Genomic DNA, 14,131 nt, shown 5'->3' on the forward strand with positions numbered 1-14,131 from the left:
AGACCCAGCCTTAAGCATAGTCTTTAGGGTCTTTGAGACCCAAGGGGTCATAGGGCTAATTACCTCCTCGGTAGGCATTGGAGTCCGTAGCTACATATTAAGCTTTAAGACCACACTTTCTGGGTTAAGAGGAATAAGCCTAGCTCCTCTAAAGGCTAACCTGATATTTCTTTCTATTATAATAGCCTAATATGCAGCGTAGAAGGCTAGAAAGAACTTAGTCTTAGAAATATAGGTTATAAAGTATTTAATTAAATGCTTTATTTCTTAACTATAAGCCTGCTTAAGTAGGTTAAAGTACCTAATATTAAGAGGCTAAAGTAGATAAGACAAATAAGGCGGTATATAAAGCGTAATAATCTTCTTTTCCTTATAATATCTCTCAAAGTCGACGGAGTAGTAACTTTCATAGCCGTCGAGGATCAAAAGATAATAGGAACCAACTAATCGGTTGCTTATATACCGGTTAAAGTGCTTAAGCCACTCGAGACCGATGTCGTTATCGGTCTAACTATTTTGGCTCGTTGCAATAGCCCAATCACCCGGGAGGTTGCTTTCTTAGTACTAATTGGCGAGGTAATATTAGCCCGCACTGATAATAAACGGCTAGATCGCCTAGCCTTCCGCATTGATCGCTTAAATAACTATAATCCATTCCCAGTTTCTAGGCTGCACTGATTTTGGCTTTAAACGCCTTTCTAAGCCTATGATAACCATTCCGGCTGTAATTATACCTATAAGAAAGCTAGTCTTATTAAAGTTCTAGATATTATCTAATTAGATGCTATACTTCGCGATTATATTCGCTATAAGCTAAAACTAATCGCGGATAATAGTTAGATCTTCGCATTTAGCTCTCTGGTAGTCGTATTTATAAAAAAAACGCGTCTTAAGCTCGTAGTGTCGCGTAACGAAGTTATAAGCCTAGCGCTTACCGACGGGTGGCGCGTCGCGGTCGGCGAGTAGTCGGTTAGCTATTTCTTCAATAAAACGCTGTCGCGGGGGAAATCCTCGCGAATCTAGGTCGAGAATGAACTAAATAATAATCTGTTCCTCTAGATCAGATAGTCGGCGTGACTTTGGGATCCAATCGCATCGCGATTGAATGCCTTGTCTGCGACGACGTAGCCTTGGCTCAGAGACCTTATAGATCTTTGCAGCGCGTCAGACGCTTAGCTTTGGGTCATTTTGAAGGGCCTGAAGGGCAATAAGGGTTCTAGCCTCTGTATTTGGGTCTGACATGGTTGGTGGTTATGGAATCAATTGACCAAGTGGAAGGTTAGGTGTAGGAGGGAAAAGTGCGTCGCATACTTGGATGCGTCGCATGCTTATTATGTATGTTAGCTATAATTTAAAGTTTTAGTTAATAATATAATTAGCTATTATTTAAAATTTTCTTATATTTTTTAAAACCTTCTTAATAAGTTAGTTTTTAAAAAACTTATTTATATTATATAATTAGTGATTTATATATAAAGGAATTTTTTTAAAATTTTATAGAAAATATAATATAGTTTCTTTATTAATTAAATAATAATATATATTTTTTTTAGATTTTTATATATTTTATAGCGCGTTTTAAAAAAATAGAAATTAGCTATTTATTACTATATAATATAGTGCGACGCTCGCTTAACTATAACACTCGCTTATTATATATATTAATTATAAGTTTTTATTAATTTAAAGCTAAATTTAAATTTTTAAGAATTCTTTTAAAACTTAAATTTATAATATAAAATCTAAGTAGTGCATACCCTTATCTAATATATATGCTTATTATATATATTATAAATAAAAAGTTTTTTATTAATATTTTTAAAAAAACTTTTAAAAACTTTAATTTTAAAAAATCTTATTTTAAATTATTAATCTCTTAAATATATATTTTAAGTATTAAATTAGCTTTATTAATCTTTAATAATAAGTTATTCTTAATAGCTTTCCTAGTATATTATATTTAAAGTAAACTAATTTATATCTCTAATTGCCCCGCACTCTTATCTCTCTTATCTCTCGTCTTATCTCGCTCTCTTCGCTCCCTTATTCTTCTCTTCTTCATTCCTCTTATATATCATACCTGCTTTTGCCTTATTACCCCGTAGCTTATGACAAACCATCGGTCAAGAAGGGGCTGTGAGGAGTGTCGCAGAAGACGGCGGAAGTGTGATGAACTAAAGCCCACATGTGGGCATTGCAATGCCGCAAATCGAAGTTGTAGGTATGAATTGAGGCTGGTTTGGAGCGACCGAAAGGTCCAACACCGAGGGCTTCGTACGTATTGATCTCCACTAGGACGTGATAATATTCGATTCGGTCTTGAATTTGCAGATTACCATCGCTGACTTCCCATATCAGGCACGACTCACCGCAGACTGGTTCAACCGCCACCTCTCGACTCGGTTGGACAATCTCCAGCCCTGATACCTGACAGTCTTCCAAATGGGGTGGTCCTTCCACGGAGATACAAGAAGCTCCTGGAGTACTTCTCTGAGGGCGTCTTAGCATCTTTGTCGAGCCATCCGTCCATCCATCAAGATCTTTGTCGGGGTCTCATCCCGAAGATGCTATATTCGCCCCATCTTCTTTCTGCGAGCCTTGCCCTCTCTGCTGCCGGCCTTTTATCCAGGGGTTTATCAGAGGTTGAAGGCACCAGTATTTCCTACGTATTAGAGCACTTGCAATCGTCCGGCTTGTCGCTATTGCGGAAAGCTCTGACAGAGCAGCGAAAGGACGAGGTCATGGTGGCAACTTGTCTGATCTGGTGTCTAGCAGACGTCTTTGCTGGGATACAAGGAGTGCCGTCGTGGCGCATTCACCTTCAAGGCATCAAAGCCTTGCTCGATGGTCACCAACCAGATGACCAGCTTGGTACCGGTGATACCGCCATGGAGTCAGCCATGAGGCATCTCTTTCTTCTATATCGCTCTCTTCAAACACTGCCTTACTTACAGACTATTGAGCCTTCCGGTCCTTCTGTGGACTTGGGCCAGACCCTCTTCTTCGACTCCAGCTCAGCCCTAACAAGAAGCCCGAAGATAGATGGATTCTTGGGCTATAGCGAAGAACTTCTCGACCTTTTACAGCATATCAACTCTGCGACTAGAAATAATTCCAGCCATCCATTTAGTCTGAATGCGGAAGCCGATATCCTCCTGGGAAAAATCAACGGTATGATCAATCGAGATGCCAAAACCCCGCCCGAGGTCTCAATATCATCAACACTTTCGCCTCAATATAGCCGTGACTTTTTGCTCTGTCACCAGATTTTTCAACAAGCCACGCTGATTCAACTATATCGACAACTCTACACGATGCCTTCGGCTTCACAGCCCATACAGTCTGCTGTTCGGGCCATCAATGGAATGATACAAAACATGACACAGGGTCAGCCTTGCAACACTTGGGTCGCAATGGCAATGCCCCTGTTTACCGTTGGCTGCGAGGCCTTCGATGACGATCAGAAGGACTTCATCCTAGATAAGGTTCAGAAGCTAGAGGTTTGCATTGGTTCACTTCACGTCCACACGATCAAACGTGCACTCAAAGACGTTTGGAAAATCAGGACGGATCATCAAGACTTTGAGGGAAATATATGTGCAAGTCAGCTTCTTGGTAAGTGTATTCGTTGAGCACATGCTCTGTCCAAGTTTTGATGCTAATATACATGAATGGCAGAAAAGTTACAGTATAACATAATCTTATTCTAGAGTCTTTTAAGCGTTTACACCTAGGCTCCTCGAGAAGTATCCGAGCCATTCGTTTATGAAGCTGAGACCTGGAATGGTTGGCACCGCATGTAGATTAACTTCACAAGTAAATGGCATTGTTGATAAGTTAAATCCTCCTCTCCTGACCCTAGGTACTCAAGCAAGCACTCTATCTAAGGTATCCGGGTCGATAAAGCCATACTATCCCAATGACTTTCATGTATCAAAAAACTACTGATCAAATTCAGGAGCCAGGTGTTACTTGCATACCACTCAAGGCAAGGCTCATGAAGTCAATATGGTGATGGTGAAGCATGGGTAAGACGAGACATAATTCAACCCAGTCTATACGATAGCTAGGTTATGGACATTCGAGATCTAGGTAGCCCTTTCTCACTCCCATCAATTTCACAGGTCACTCTGCTCCTTCCCCTGAATCATTCTGCTCAGAGGTCCCTTCTTGACCATGATGCTCATAACCTCGTAGAGCACGTCCGCTGCTGCCATGGTAGTGTGCTCTGCGTTTGTGTCGTATGCAGGCTTTTTATATCAAGTTAGTCTGACTGACACTGATACGGATGGGAGTGCTACTCACAGCAACTTCAACGATATCTGCGGCGATAAGGTTGAGGCTCTCCAGTCCCCGGAGGATCGTCCTCAGCTCCCGGGTTGACCATCCACCAGTCTCAGGCGTTCCAGTTGCAGGCGCAAAGGCGGGATCCAGCGTGTCGATATCAATAGAGAGATAGACCGGTCGTTCCGTGCCCACACGCTTGAGAATACGCTCAATGATTCCATCAGTGCCGATGGTGTCGATTTCCCGTGCCTCCACAATCTCAAAGCCGCAGTAGCCGTCGTTGTCATAGTCACTGGGCCCACTAAGGGTGGTTCGGATACCGGCATGGATGTTAGTGTCGTTGGCGAGCAAGCCTTCCATCGCCGCGTGGTAGAAGTAGGTTCCGTGGTTAATGCTGGCGACATCGGATGGAGAACCACCGAACACCTTGGGCTTCCCTATTGTTTGATGTTAGTGTTGCTCGTGCAATTTGAACGGTAGTGGACCTACAGGTGTCCAGGTGGCTGTCGAAATGGATCACGGAAACGGGGCCATAAGCACGGTTGATAGATCGAAGCAGGGGAAGAGTAATGGTATGGTCTCCTCCAAGGGTGATGACCCGGGGCAAGGTCCTTCCTTTCTTTGCCGGCCCAGACTTGTCTGCATCAGTCACTGGGGGGCGAGAGAGGATGCTGTAATGTCCCTCTTCAATTTGCTGAAGAGCAAACGTGTTGTCATACCTATGTGTCTGTTAATACCCCTGCCTGTAGGTAGCTGCAGAAGTCTTACGAAGTAACGGGGATATCGCCACAATCAAGGACTGTCGCCCAGCTGTTGAAAGGATTGGTGGCTAGTGGGACGTTGTAGCCGCCACTAAATCTGAGTTAGGGAGAGTTGTGCTTGTTGGGGAAGGAATCATACTAGAGGTTCAGGCGTCGAGATCCTTGTCGAATGCCCGAAGGTCCAAACCGGGCGCCGGGCCGGTAAGATGTTCCAGTGTCAAATGGGGCACCTGCAAGATAATGAGATTTTGTACTATGTGGCATCCACTACCATCACTCACCAATAAATGCAATGTCGTATTTGATACTGCTGTGACTCAGGCATGGCTGATACGGCAAGCGTCCAAACGTTGTGATACCAGAAAAGACTGAATCCGCCTGGAACTAGTTAGCAGCTATCCTGTTGAATCTCTGATCGTCCGGATACCAACCTGGGTGCCGCCATCTCCAGGCAAAGTGCTGTACCACAGAGACTGATGAGGTCCAGAGATGGGCTCCTGTTCATGCCCTGCGTGGGCCATGACCACTGAGGCATAGCCCAGGGAGAGCAGAGCGTTGATAAACATATTTCTTGAGGATGTAAGTCAATGTTCAATAGACTTAAGGGCTGAGGATGTTCTGTCCATGGACGTTGTGAGGCCCGTGAAGCAAGTATTTATGTTCTTCATCCACATGGCAGGACCATCTCCGACTGCTCGCAGAGCTCATACGTAACCCAGACCAGCCATTAGCCATTTCCCACTTCCCCTCATTATCATTGTAGCATCTCTCACAAAACTGTTCACGATTCTGTCACTCGATGCCTCCCCAGATCGTGGAGGCGCGTAAGTTGCCAGAATGGGTTAGCGCGGGCAATCGATGCAAAACGGTTAGAAGCGAGCGGGGCTTGCAGGTGGGTCTTCAACCGATATCAGTCTCGTTATCTTATCGTGGCTACGTTGCCCAAATAGGCAATGTAGGAGCACTGAGACTTGAGTTGACTGATAAGCCGTTGGCAAAGGGCGCAACTTTCCTTCTATACCTTTCGTTTCGATAAGCGAATCAACGACTTCCGGTTCTGTAGTTGCATGAGCCACCGTTGATCGAAGTATTGCCTCTAAGTTGGTTGGTATCTGGGGAAGGTGTCACAGACTCGGAACATCCTGCAGCAAGTCGGCTGCACCATTCGTCCGATCATGATATCGGCACTTCGGCCATTGACGAAAACTCTTCTGATAAAGATCAAATTTAGATATCGCATTAGTCACACAGGAAATTTTGAAGAATCAGCTATTGAATGTGCATCCTTGGTTTGATTGTATCACCAAACTCACTAGTAATTCAAACTACGAACATTTCTCTTCATCAGCCCTTCCCAGCTCGAAACACGTTGTACACACAATCAAACATCTTTGAGCATTACGAACCAATTCAACTCTTTTTTCAGACATACCGTTTCACAATGGAGTCGTTTCCAGATGAGACGACTTTCCTAATTCCTCGTCCTACGAGTCCTCCACGAAAACCTTCTACCCTACATGATGATCGATCCAAATGGCTCGCAGAGACCTGGTTCCTCGTCAAAGCCTCCATTCCAATCATCCTTGCCTATATGCTGCAAAACAGTTTACAAACCGTCTCGATCCTCGTCGTCGGTCGCCTCTCACCTGAAGCGTTGGCTACTGCTGCCTTCTCTTACATGTTTGCGATGGCAACGGCCTGGCTCATCGCTCTCGGCGGAACCACCGCTCTCGATACGCTCGCTTCGAGTAGTTATACAAGATCAAAGGACAAGGGAAGCCTAGGGATCCTGCTCCAGAGGGGACTCTTTGTCTTGACAGCCTTCTACGCGGTAGTTGCTGTCATTTGGTGCTTTTCTGGAAGCTTGTTCCGGGCACTCGGCCAAAAAGAATTCATCTGTGTTCAGAGCCCCAAGTTTCTTCAACTGTTGATCCCGGGAGGACTTGGGTATGTCTGGTTCGAGGCGATGAAAAAGTTCTTGCAGGCGCAAGGGATATATCGTCCAGGCACCTATGCTCTCCTCGTCACTGCTCCCCTCAACGCACTGCTCAACTATCTCTTCATCTACCCTCTTGGCTTTGGTCTATATGGTGCACCTCTGGCAACAGGCATATCCTACTGGCTCTCCTTCTTCATTTTGGTTGCTTACACAGCCTTTGTCGAAGGAAGTGAGTGCTGGAGTGGTTTCGACCCTGGCCGAGCCCTCACCAACCTCAGACCCTTTGCCAAACTTGCCTTCCTAGGTGTTATCCATGTTGGCACAGAGTGGTGGGCTTTTGAGGTTGTGGCTCTGGCTGCAGGCCGCCTTGGCACCATTCCTCTTGCTGCGCAGTCGGTTGTCATGACCGCAGACCAGATCATCAACACCATTCCATTCGGACTGGGAGTAGCAGAGTCAACTCGTCTTGGCAACTTGCTGGGGCTTGGAGATGCTGTGCACGCCCGACGCTCAGCACACGCTGCAGCTACACTGTCCATGATCTTTGGTGCCTTGGTTCTCACTGTTCTCATGGCATGCAGAAATAGCATTGGCCGCCTATTCAATGACGACGAGCGCGTCATTGACCTCGTCGCTCATATCATGCCCTATGTAGCATTATTTCAGATCGCGGACGGCTTGAACGGAAGTTGTGGCGGAGCTCTCAGAGGCATGGGGCGACAATGGGTTGGGGCCCTCGTCAACTGCATCAGCTACTACGGTGGTGCGTTGCCAGCAGGAATCTATCTTGCTTTCCATGGATGGGGACTCTCTGGTTTGTGGATTGGGCAATGCGTAGCACTATTTCTCGTCGGTATTCTAGAGTGGATGATCATTGGTGTAAGCAACTGGGATGCCGAGGTTCAGAAGGCATCAGATAGGTTAGAAGGTGATGATATGGCGGACGATTCTACTGATGAAGGCGTGTAAGTCACAGTGTAGAATACCAACTAAACTTTACGTTGAATTCTACACTTTTTTTTTTCTTTCTCTTTTTGGCATCTCGCCTCCCACAGTTGTTATCTAAGTGATGGGAGGAGATGCCTCCTTTCGCATCTTGAATTTGCGCTATTTTCCTAAAGGTTGCCTCTAAAACTGAGTTTTCTCCTTTCTTCGCAAGAACAAGTTATGGATGGCTGGTTGTGGCCAGACATCATCGTCAATGCAACCATTCCCACGTTGAGATAAGCTGGGGGCGCTAAGTAGTTTGTGATAGATAATGCGGACAGGGGCCACCGCTGAGCCCTCGCGGGATGAACTACCCGGCCAATCCGGTAGTAGAGATAAGAACAGTGGCAAGGGCAGTACGTCGCGCGTTGGCTACCCCCAGACCATGGCTCTAGCCGCAATCGGTCAGGGCACCATTCGGCTGATGAGAGGCCATGTAGACTCCCTGAACAAGCGTTATCTTTCAGCTTTCTTAAACATGGAACAATACCATTCCCTTACTCTGAAATATGTATATATAACCTTACCTCTAATCCTGCTATGATGGCTGGAACTGGTCAAGCAGTTCTCAGTCTCAGATTTGAAGCAATTTCTCTTGTATGATTAGCCTTCGTGGCGCTTGCTTTTCTCAACCAGTCTCCTATACTGGAATAACACCAATTCATTCCATCTCTTACAAGCCAACGGCATCATGGGGTTTGACGTTGGAAACGAAAAGGTTGGAGATGGTGTGCTTGAGAAAGGAGTGATCAAAGACGACGATGCCGCCACCATTGCAGAGCACCGTATTACCGTCAATGCGTCGGGTCACACTGATCAGCTCACTCGTCAATATGGGCTTGTTGGCCTCACAGGCATTGCTGTTACGGTCAACAATGCATGGGTGGTTCTTGGGTCATCGATCTCTGTGTCACTACGTATGTTTTCTTCCCTTGGATTTCAAAACGTCATTAAACAAACATAACTAACAAATCTGGGCGCACTAGTAAATGGTGGGCCTTCAGGTGTACTCTATGGTCTTATAGTAGCAGTGTTTTACTACACATTCATCGGTCTAAGTCTGGCAGAGGTACGCTTAATCTGGGGGTTGCGGGAACATGCTAACGTTGACGGTTTGGTAGCTCGCATCTTCCTTTCCAACCTCAGCTGGTGTGTATCATTGGGCGACACTCGCAGCCGGACCGAAATGGGGACGAATTACTGGCTTCTTCGCTGGATGGATCAACTTCTACGGCTGGATGTTTGGCCTGGCATCACTCGTCCAGGTTGCAGCCAACGCCGGCGTGGCACTTTATGCTACACTTGCATCCAACTATACCTCTGCTGCATGGCACGTGTATGTTGCTTATATGCTTGTGCTATGGGTCAGTACCTTGACCGTCATCTTCGCAAACCGTCTGGTTCCCTATACCCAAAAGATCGGTCTCTTCTTGGTCATTATCGGCGGCCTGGTTACCATCATTGTTGTTGCAGCGATGCCAGCCCGACACGCTTCAAATCGCTTTGTTTGGAACTCTTTTCACCAGAACAACCTGACAGGTTGGGATGATGGCATCGCTTTCATGATCGGCGTCCTCAACGGGGCCTTCACCATTGGTACACCAGATGCCATCACACATATGGCCGAGGAAGTCACCAATCCAAAGAGGGATCTTCCCAGAGCAATCTTCCTCCAGATTGCCATTGGTGGGCTGTATGCCTTTGCCTTTGCGATCGTACTCGGTTACGCAATCTCCGACCTTTCCGTCTTGCAGAGCGGGTTCAACACATTTCCCCTGGCCGGGATCTACCATCAGGCCACTGGAAGTCCCGCTGCCACGTTTGCCCTCTTGTTCATCATCCTCATGTCTTCTCTATGCTGTGTAATTGGGACTGTCTTGACCAATTCTCGAACCTATTGGGCCTTGGCTCGAGACAACGCCGTACCATTCTCAAAGTACTTTGGCAGAGTCAATGAGAGCTTAAGCGCTCCGGTCCAGGCAACTCTGTTTGTCGCCGTGATTGCCTCTGGAATCGGCGCTATTCCACTGGGGAGCCCAGTAGGCTTCAATAACCTCACTGGATCCTTCATCATTATCAGCACTGTTTCTTATGCCATCCCCATCGCTTCAAATATTTTCAGCGGCCGTAAGCGATTTAGTCCAGGACCATTCCATCTCAAAGGACTGGGGTATGTGGTTAATGGACTTGCTGTTCTCTTTATCACACTCTTCGATGTGCTCTTTTGCTTCCGTCAGTATCCCTTTCCTTTAGACATGTCAGTTGCTAACAATTTCACAGCCGCTGCTCTGCCATTCGATGCTACAACGATGAATTACAATTCTGTGATCCTTTGCGGTGTAATGTTTATCACATCGCTTTGGTGGTTTACTTATGCTACCACGCATTACGAGGGCCCCTCGTTTCATCATGCGGCTGGTTTTGACGAAGAAAAGGACTCAAATTTGTGAATAGTTTGTAAAAGTCTAACAACAACAAACATTGATTGTGCTGATATCCCAGTCCTTTTGCCCATGGAGGCAGCACGCGAAACTGTGAATGTCCTTTGATGTGTTGCCCTTATCAGAGCCCCTCACCTCGAGCTCAGACTCTAGTCTAGCAGTATGTACATTCACTAGCTACTCTTACAACTTATCCTGAACTCATTCCTGACTTGGACTCGGTTCCCTTTCAACACTTTGTTGCTTCCAAGACGAGTTACTCCACCCCGAATGCTGAGCTTCACCCAACTGCTACCTTTTCCGAAGCTGGCTTGCGCTGAGACACGGCATATCGCTTCACATGCCACGAGTTTCTTAGCATGTGACTTGGGTATGGCTTTTAATGGGGATGTGCGAGTCACATGTCTAACATGGCCATGTCTAAGCTCTTCCTTGCAATGATGCTTCCACCCAGAGTACCCAGCATGGTCAAGTCGGCTTGATCCTACCGCCCATCAGACTTGTACAAGACAAATTGCCATCACTAGACTTTTGTTCTTCTATGAGTACACGAGATCAAGTTCTAACGAGTAAAGTGAGTCCAGGCCCAAGCTACAACGTCGCTGGTAGGGCTAGTGCACATGGAAATGGCACCAGAGCTTGAGCCAACTCAGCATGTGAAAAAGAGTGCATATGAAATACCAGTTGAGATTCTATGGTCATCTATGACTATGACAAAAAGATCGAAACGCTTGAGGTAATGATTGTTACCCTGTCCCAAACCCAGACCCAAACCCAGCCCAAAGGCGAGGGGCCAACCCTCAGCGTGAATGCTAACTCCTTGAATGAATTCCCCTATTCCATGCTAACGTTACTCCTATACCATGTAGCGAATAGTTCGTCGATGAGGCTTCTTCTTCTTTTCCTTCTCCAACTCATCGTCAGAGCAGTCGGGATATTCACCTCCCGCATTGACGTTTGCCGGCTGCGTGTCCTGGATCCCAGGCAGAACAGGAAGGTCAAACACCGGTCGGCTGAAGCGGTTGTAGGCAATGAAGGTGTCCGAATCGCCGGTGATAGCGTTGGCAGGCGTAGCCACCAACAGCGACTTACGTCGGATCTCGACAGCATCTTCCTGGATCGGCTTGACACCGAGACGTTTGTAGATGAGATTGAGTGCAGGAATAGACAGGCCGTGGACAACGATTGAAAAGAACACCAGCCAGTAAATGACAGGTCCCAGAGCGTTGATAAGGTTCGTCTCTTCCTCGTCGCCTTCTCCGACATGCGGGAACAGGTGACGGACGTGCTCCAGGTAGAAGACCGCGCCGACTCCAATGGGGCCAAAGTAGCCCATGAATAGAGCATCTTTGTAGTTTTTGACGACCGCGGGCATAAGCTTATACAGCGCAAGGATTGCCGGAATGCGTCGGAAGAGGAGGACCATGACACCGAGCGCAATCAGTCGTGGGTAGGTTACGCCGGTACCGTCAGGGTCGTTAAAGTCCGCCCAAGGAATGACGATGCCGATGTACATGAACCCGCCAAAGTTGAGAAGCACATCCACACACGAGTTGACTTCGTCGTGTCGGCGGTTGGTTTCCTCAAGGAAGTCTCCGTCCCAGTTCAGGGTGTTTCCAGCAACGGTGCAAGCGATGAGGTCGTTGGTTCCAATGGCACCACAGGTGCCAATGAGGAAAAGACCCAGGGCAGTCGGGAAGAGCAAGTAAGATTCTTCATCAATCCATCCCCTATAGATGTTTGGTTAGCTTCAGCCTTTCTCAGGGTGTCAGGGTTTCGCTGTATCCTTACCTCCTGAGGGCAAACTTGACCGCTCGGCAAGAAGAGTATCCCACCACAGCGCCATAGGCAATGCCCATGATGACGTAGTAAAGCCAAGTCTCCAAGAACCAGTTCTTGAAAGCTTCGCCCACACCACCACCCAGACGACCGACATCGCCAGCTCGAGCGAAAAGCATGTGCGTTACATCGGCAGTGCTCTCGCCGTGGTCAGCCTTACCGAATGCGTGGCGCATAAGGTAGGTAGCCAGCATGAGGAAGGGAAACCCAAAACCGTCATTTGCTCCAGCCTCGGAAGAAATGATTTCTCGGAGGTATCGGGGGACAAACTTGTCTGCAAAGGGTCCCTTGGCAACAGCCTGTGAGAGGACTGGGTCGGTGCAGGTCACGCATGAAGCGAGCACCATCGCGGCGAGCAGGCTGACTTTGGGAACGGTGGCCAGAATGCAGCCAGTGGTGCAAAGCCACATAAGAGTCATGACAGGGATCAGACACATAGTCAACTCCTTCCAGCGGATCACGTTGTACTTTGCTGGAAGCTGATAGCCAGCAATTACAAGCTGAATTCCGATCACGACACGCATGAGACCCTGTAATATTACTTGGTTAGTCACACAGTCCGAACAGCCTGGCAAGAGAAGCCTACCAGAGCGATGGCCTCCGACTGTCCCTCCTGCGCCGTGCCCCATCTTTCACTGTCCAGGAACTTTGCTGATATTGGTCCTAGTATGATGCCAATGACCATAGCGGGCACTGGTAGCGAACAAGGTTAGCCACAGTCATCCAGTAGGAGGGCAAGACCAGATGTGGTGCAACTTACATGCTTCACCTAGGTACCATGCTTGCTTGATCTTTACAGATATCACACCATAAAGGACCATGAAAGCACCTGTGTCGTGTCAGCATGCCAAGGTTACACGCCAAGACTGGGCAAGACTGGGCACGAAGCTTCCAAGAAATGCACGGAAGGGATCATGACGAACCTAGAACTCCCAGCACAATGTTCAATTCGCTCAGGTTGAGGGTCGGCATTGTGGCTATCCTTGAAAAATATCGGCCAAGGAGAAAGGATAGCGAGTCACTTGAGGGTGGCTAAGGGTATGAAGACGGTGTGCTCTTAAATCTGTGTGACTTGATAGAGCAAAGAAGTAGGCGCGGTAGGGCAAGAGCAAGAAGGTCTTAAGACGTAGTGTCGACGCAAGGATCTTCTCACAGGCAGGCCTTCCCTTCTCACGCCTGGGACATGAGTGGAGTCAATGGCAATAGTCTTGGGGCTCAACGATGATACTATGATAATGCGAGAGGGGAGAAGAAAGTAGAGTAGCAAAGAACGGTAAGTGTGGAATGAAGGCTCAAAGAGGCGTCGTGAGTCAGGGCTACTAAATATCTCTTTTTCCAAAGCCCATAAATGGCTTGGGCGCTTGGGGGGTTTTTGTACAGCGTGAGGGGTAAAAAGAGGATGCCAAAGTGATAGGCGGGTGAAAGGGAGAGGAGAAGAATGAAATGCTCAGTCTCAAAAGGCCGTGGGATGTGGCAGAAAGGGTCTCAAAGGCGGTGGTTCAGGGATGGAGCCTTTGGCTGCCTTGAATGGTGAGCCAAGCCCAGGTAGCGTGTTCACAGCGAGCGATCAGGGCAGGGGAGATGACGAGAGACACTCCCAAGACAGAAGATCTACATGGATGATTCAAGCAGTTGCGCAAGCCGTGGCTTTGGCGGAAACAGGAATAGCAGCAAGTTGTCAGCCGAGCCCGCCCGCGCATGCATGTCGGCCAAGACAACAAACATATGTCCATGTGGAGAGACTGCACATCTGTAAGCCCCGTAGAGGAATATGCACACCACACTGGCATCAAACTGGAGGTCCTCGGCGACAAAGACAGCCCAAGGAGGAAGCTGCGGTCTTTCTCAACACCTCGTAGAAGGTACTGGCAATCCGG

At 47.5% G+C, this 14,131-nt stretch overlaps 5 protein-coding genes across 5 annotated transcripts; 3 read left to right on the plus strand and 2 right to left on the minus strand.

Moving 5' to 3' along the window:
- Positions 1-2,108: 2,108 nt before the first annotated feature.
- On the plus strand, positions 2,109-3,710 carry LRP88_03123 (transcription factor domain-containing protein; the record flags this gene model as incomplete). The annotated part of the gene is made up of 3 exons (XM_083239753.1): positions 2,109-2,274; positions 2,359-3,615; positions 3,679-3,710. The coding sequence occupies 3 exons, from the start codon at positions 2,109-2,111 to the stop codon at positions 3,708-3,710; spliced, it is 1,455 nt and encodes a 484-aa protein (XP_083104883.1).
- Positions 3,711-4,118: 408 nt separating this feature from the next.
- On the minus strand, positions 4,119-5,614 carry LRP88_03124 (arginase family-domain-containing protein; the record flags this gene model as incomplete). Its single annotated transcript, XM_083239754.1, has 7 exons — positions 4,119-4,250; positions 4,306-4,724; positions 4,777-5,006; positions 5,056-5,139; positions 5,188-5,278; positions 5,330-5,426; positions 5,480-5,614. 7 exons carry the CDS (start codon positions 5,612-5,614, stop codon positions 4,119-4,121), a joined length of 1,188 nt encoding a protein of 395 aa, XP_083104884.1.
- Positions 5,615-6,489: 875 nt separating this feature from the next.
- On the plus strand, positions 6,490-7,956 carry LRP88_03125 (mate-domain-containing protein; the record flags this gene model as incomplete). The annotated part of the gene is made up of 1 exon (XM_083239755.1): positions 6,490-7,956. The coding sequence occupies one exon, from the start codon at positions 6,490-6,492 to the stop codon at positions 7,954-7,956; it is 1,467 nt and encodes a 488-aa protein (XP_083104885.1).
- Positions 7,957-8,665: 709 nt separating this feature from the next.
- On the plus strand, positions 8,666-10,424 carry LRP88_03126 (amino acid/polyamine transporter I; the record flags this gene model as incomplete). The annotated part of the gene is made up of 4 exons (XM_083239756.1): positions 8,666-8,891; positions 8,961-9,043; positions 9,096-10,206; positions 10,255-10,424. 4 exons carry the CDS (start codon positions 8,666-8,668, stop codon positions 10,422-10,424), a joined length of 1,590 nt encoding a protein of 529 aa, XP_083104886.1.
- An 847-nt stretch (positions 10,425-11,271) lies between these two features.
- On the minus strand, positions 11,272-13,226 carry LRP88_03127 (uncharacterized protein; the record flags this gene model as incomplete). Its single annotated transcript, XM_083239757.1, has 5 exons — positions 11,272-12,145; positions 12,207-12,784; positions 12,841-12,947; positions 13,015-13,083; positions 13,178-13,226. The coding sequence occupies 5 exons, from the start codon at positions 13,224-13,226 to the stop codon at positions 11,272-11,274; spliced, it is 1,677 nt and encodes a 558-aa protein (XP_083104887.1).
- Positions 13,227-14,131: the final 905 nt, after the last annotated feature.

This window comes from Fusarium phalaenopsidis (genome assembly GCF_050370095.1).
Source record: "Fusarium phalaenopsidis strain FUZ10S chromosome Unknown contig_32286, whole genome shotgun sequence".
Taxonomy (NCBI): Eukaryota; Fungi; Ascomycota; class Sordariomycetes; order Hypocreales; family Nectriaceae; genus Fusarium; species Fusarium phalaenopsidis.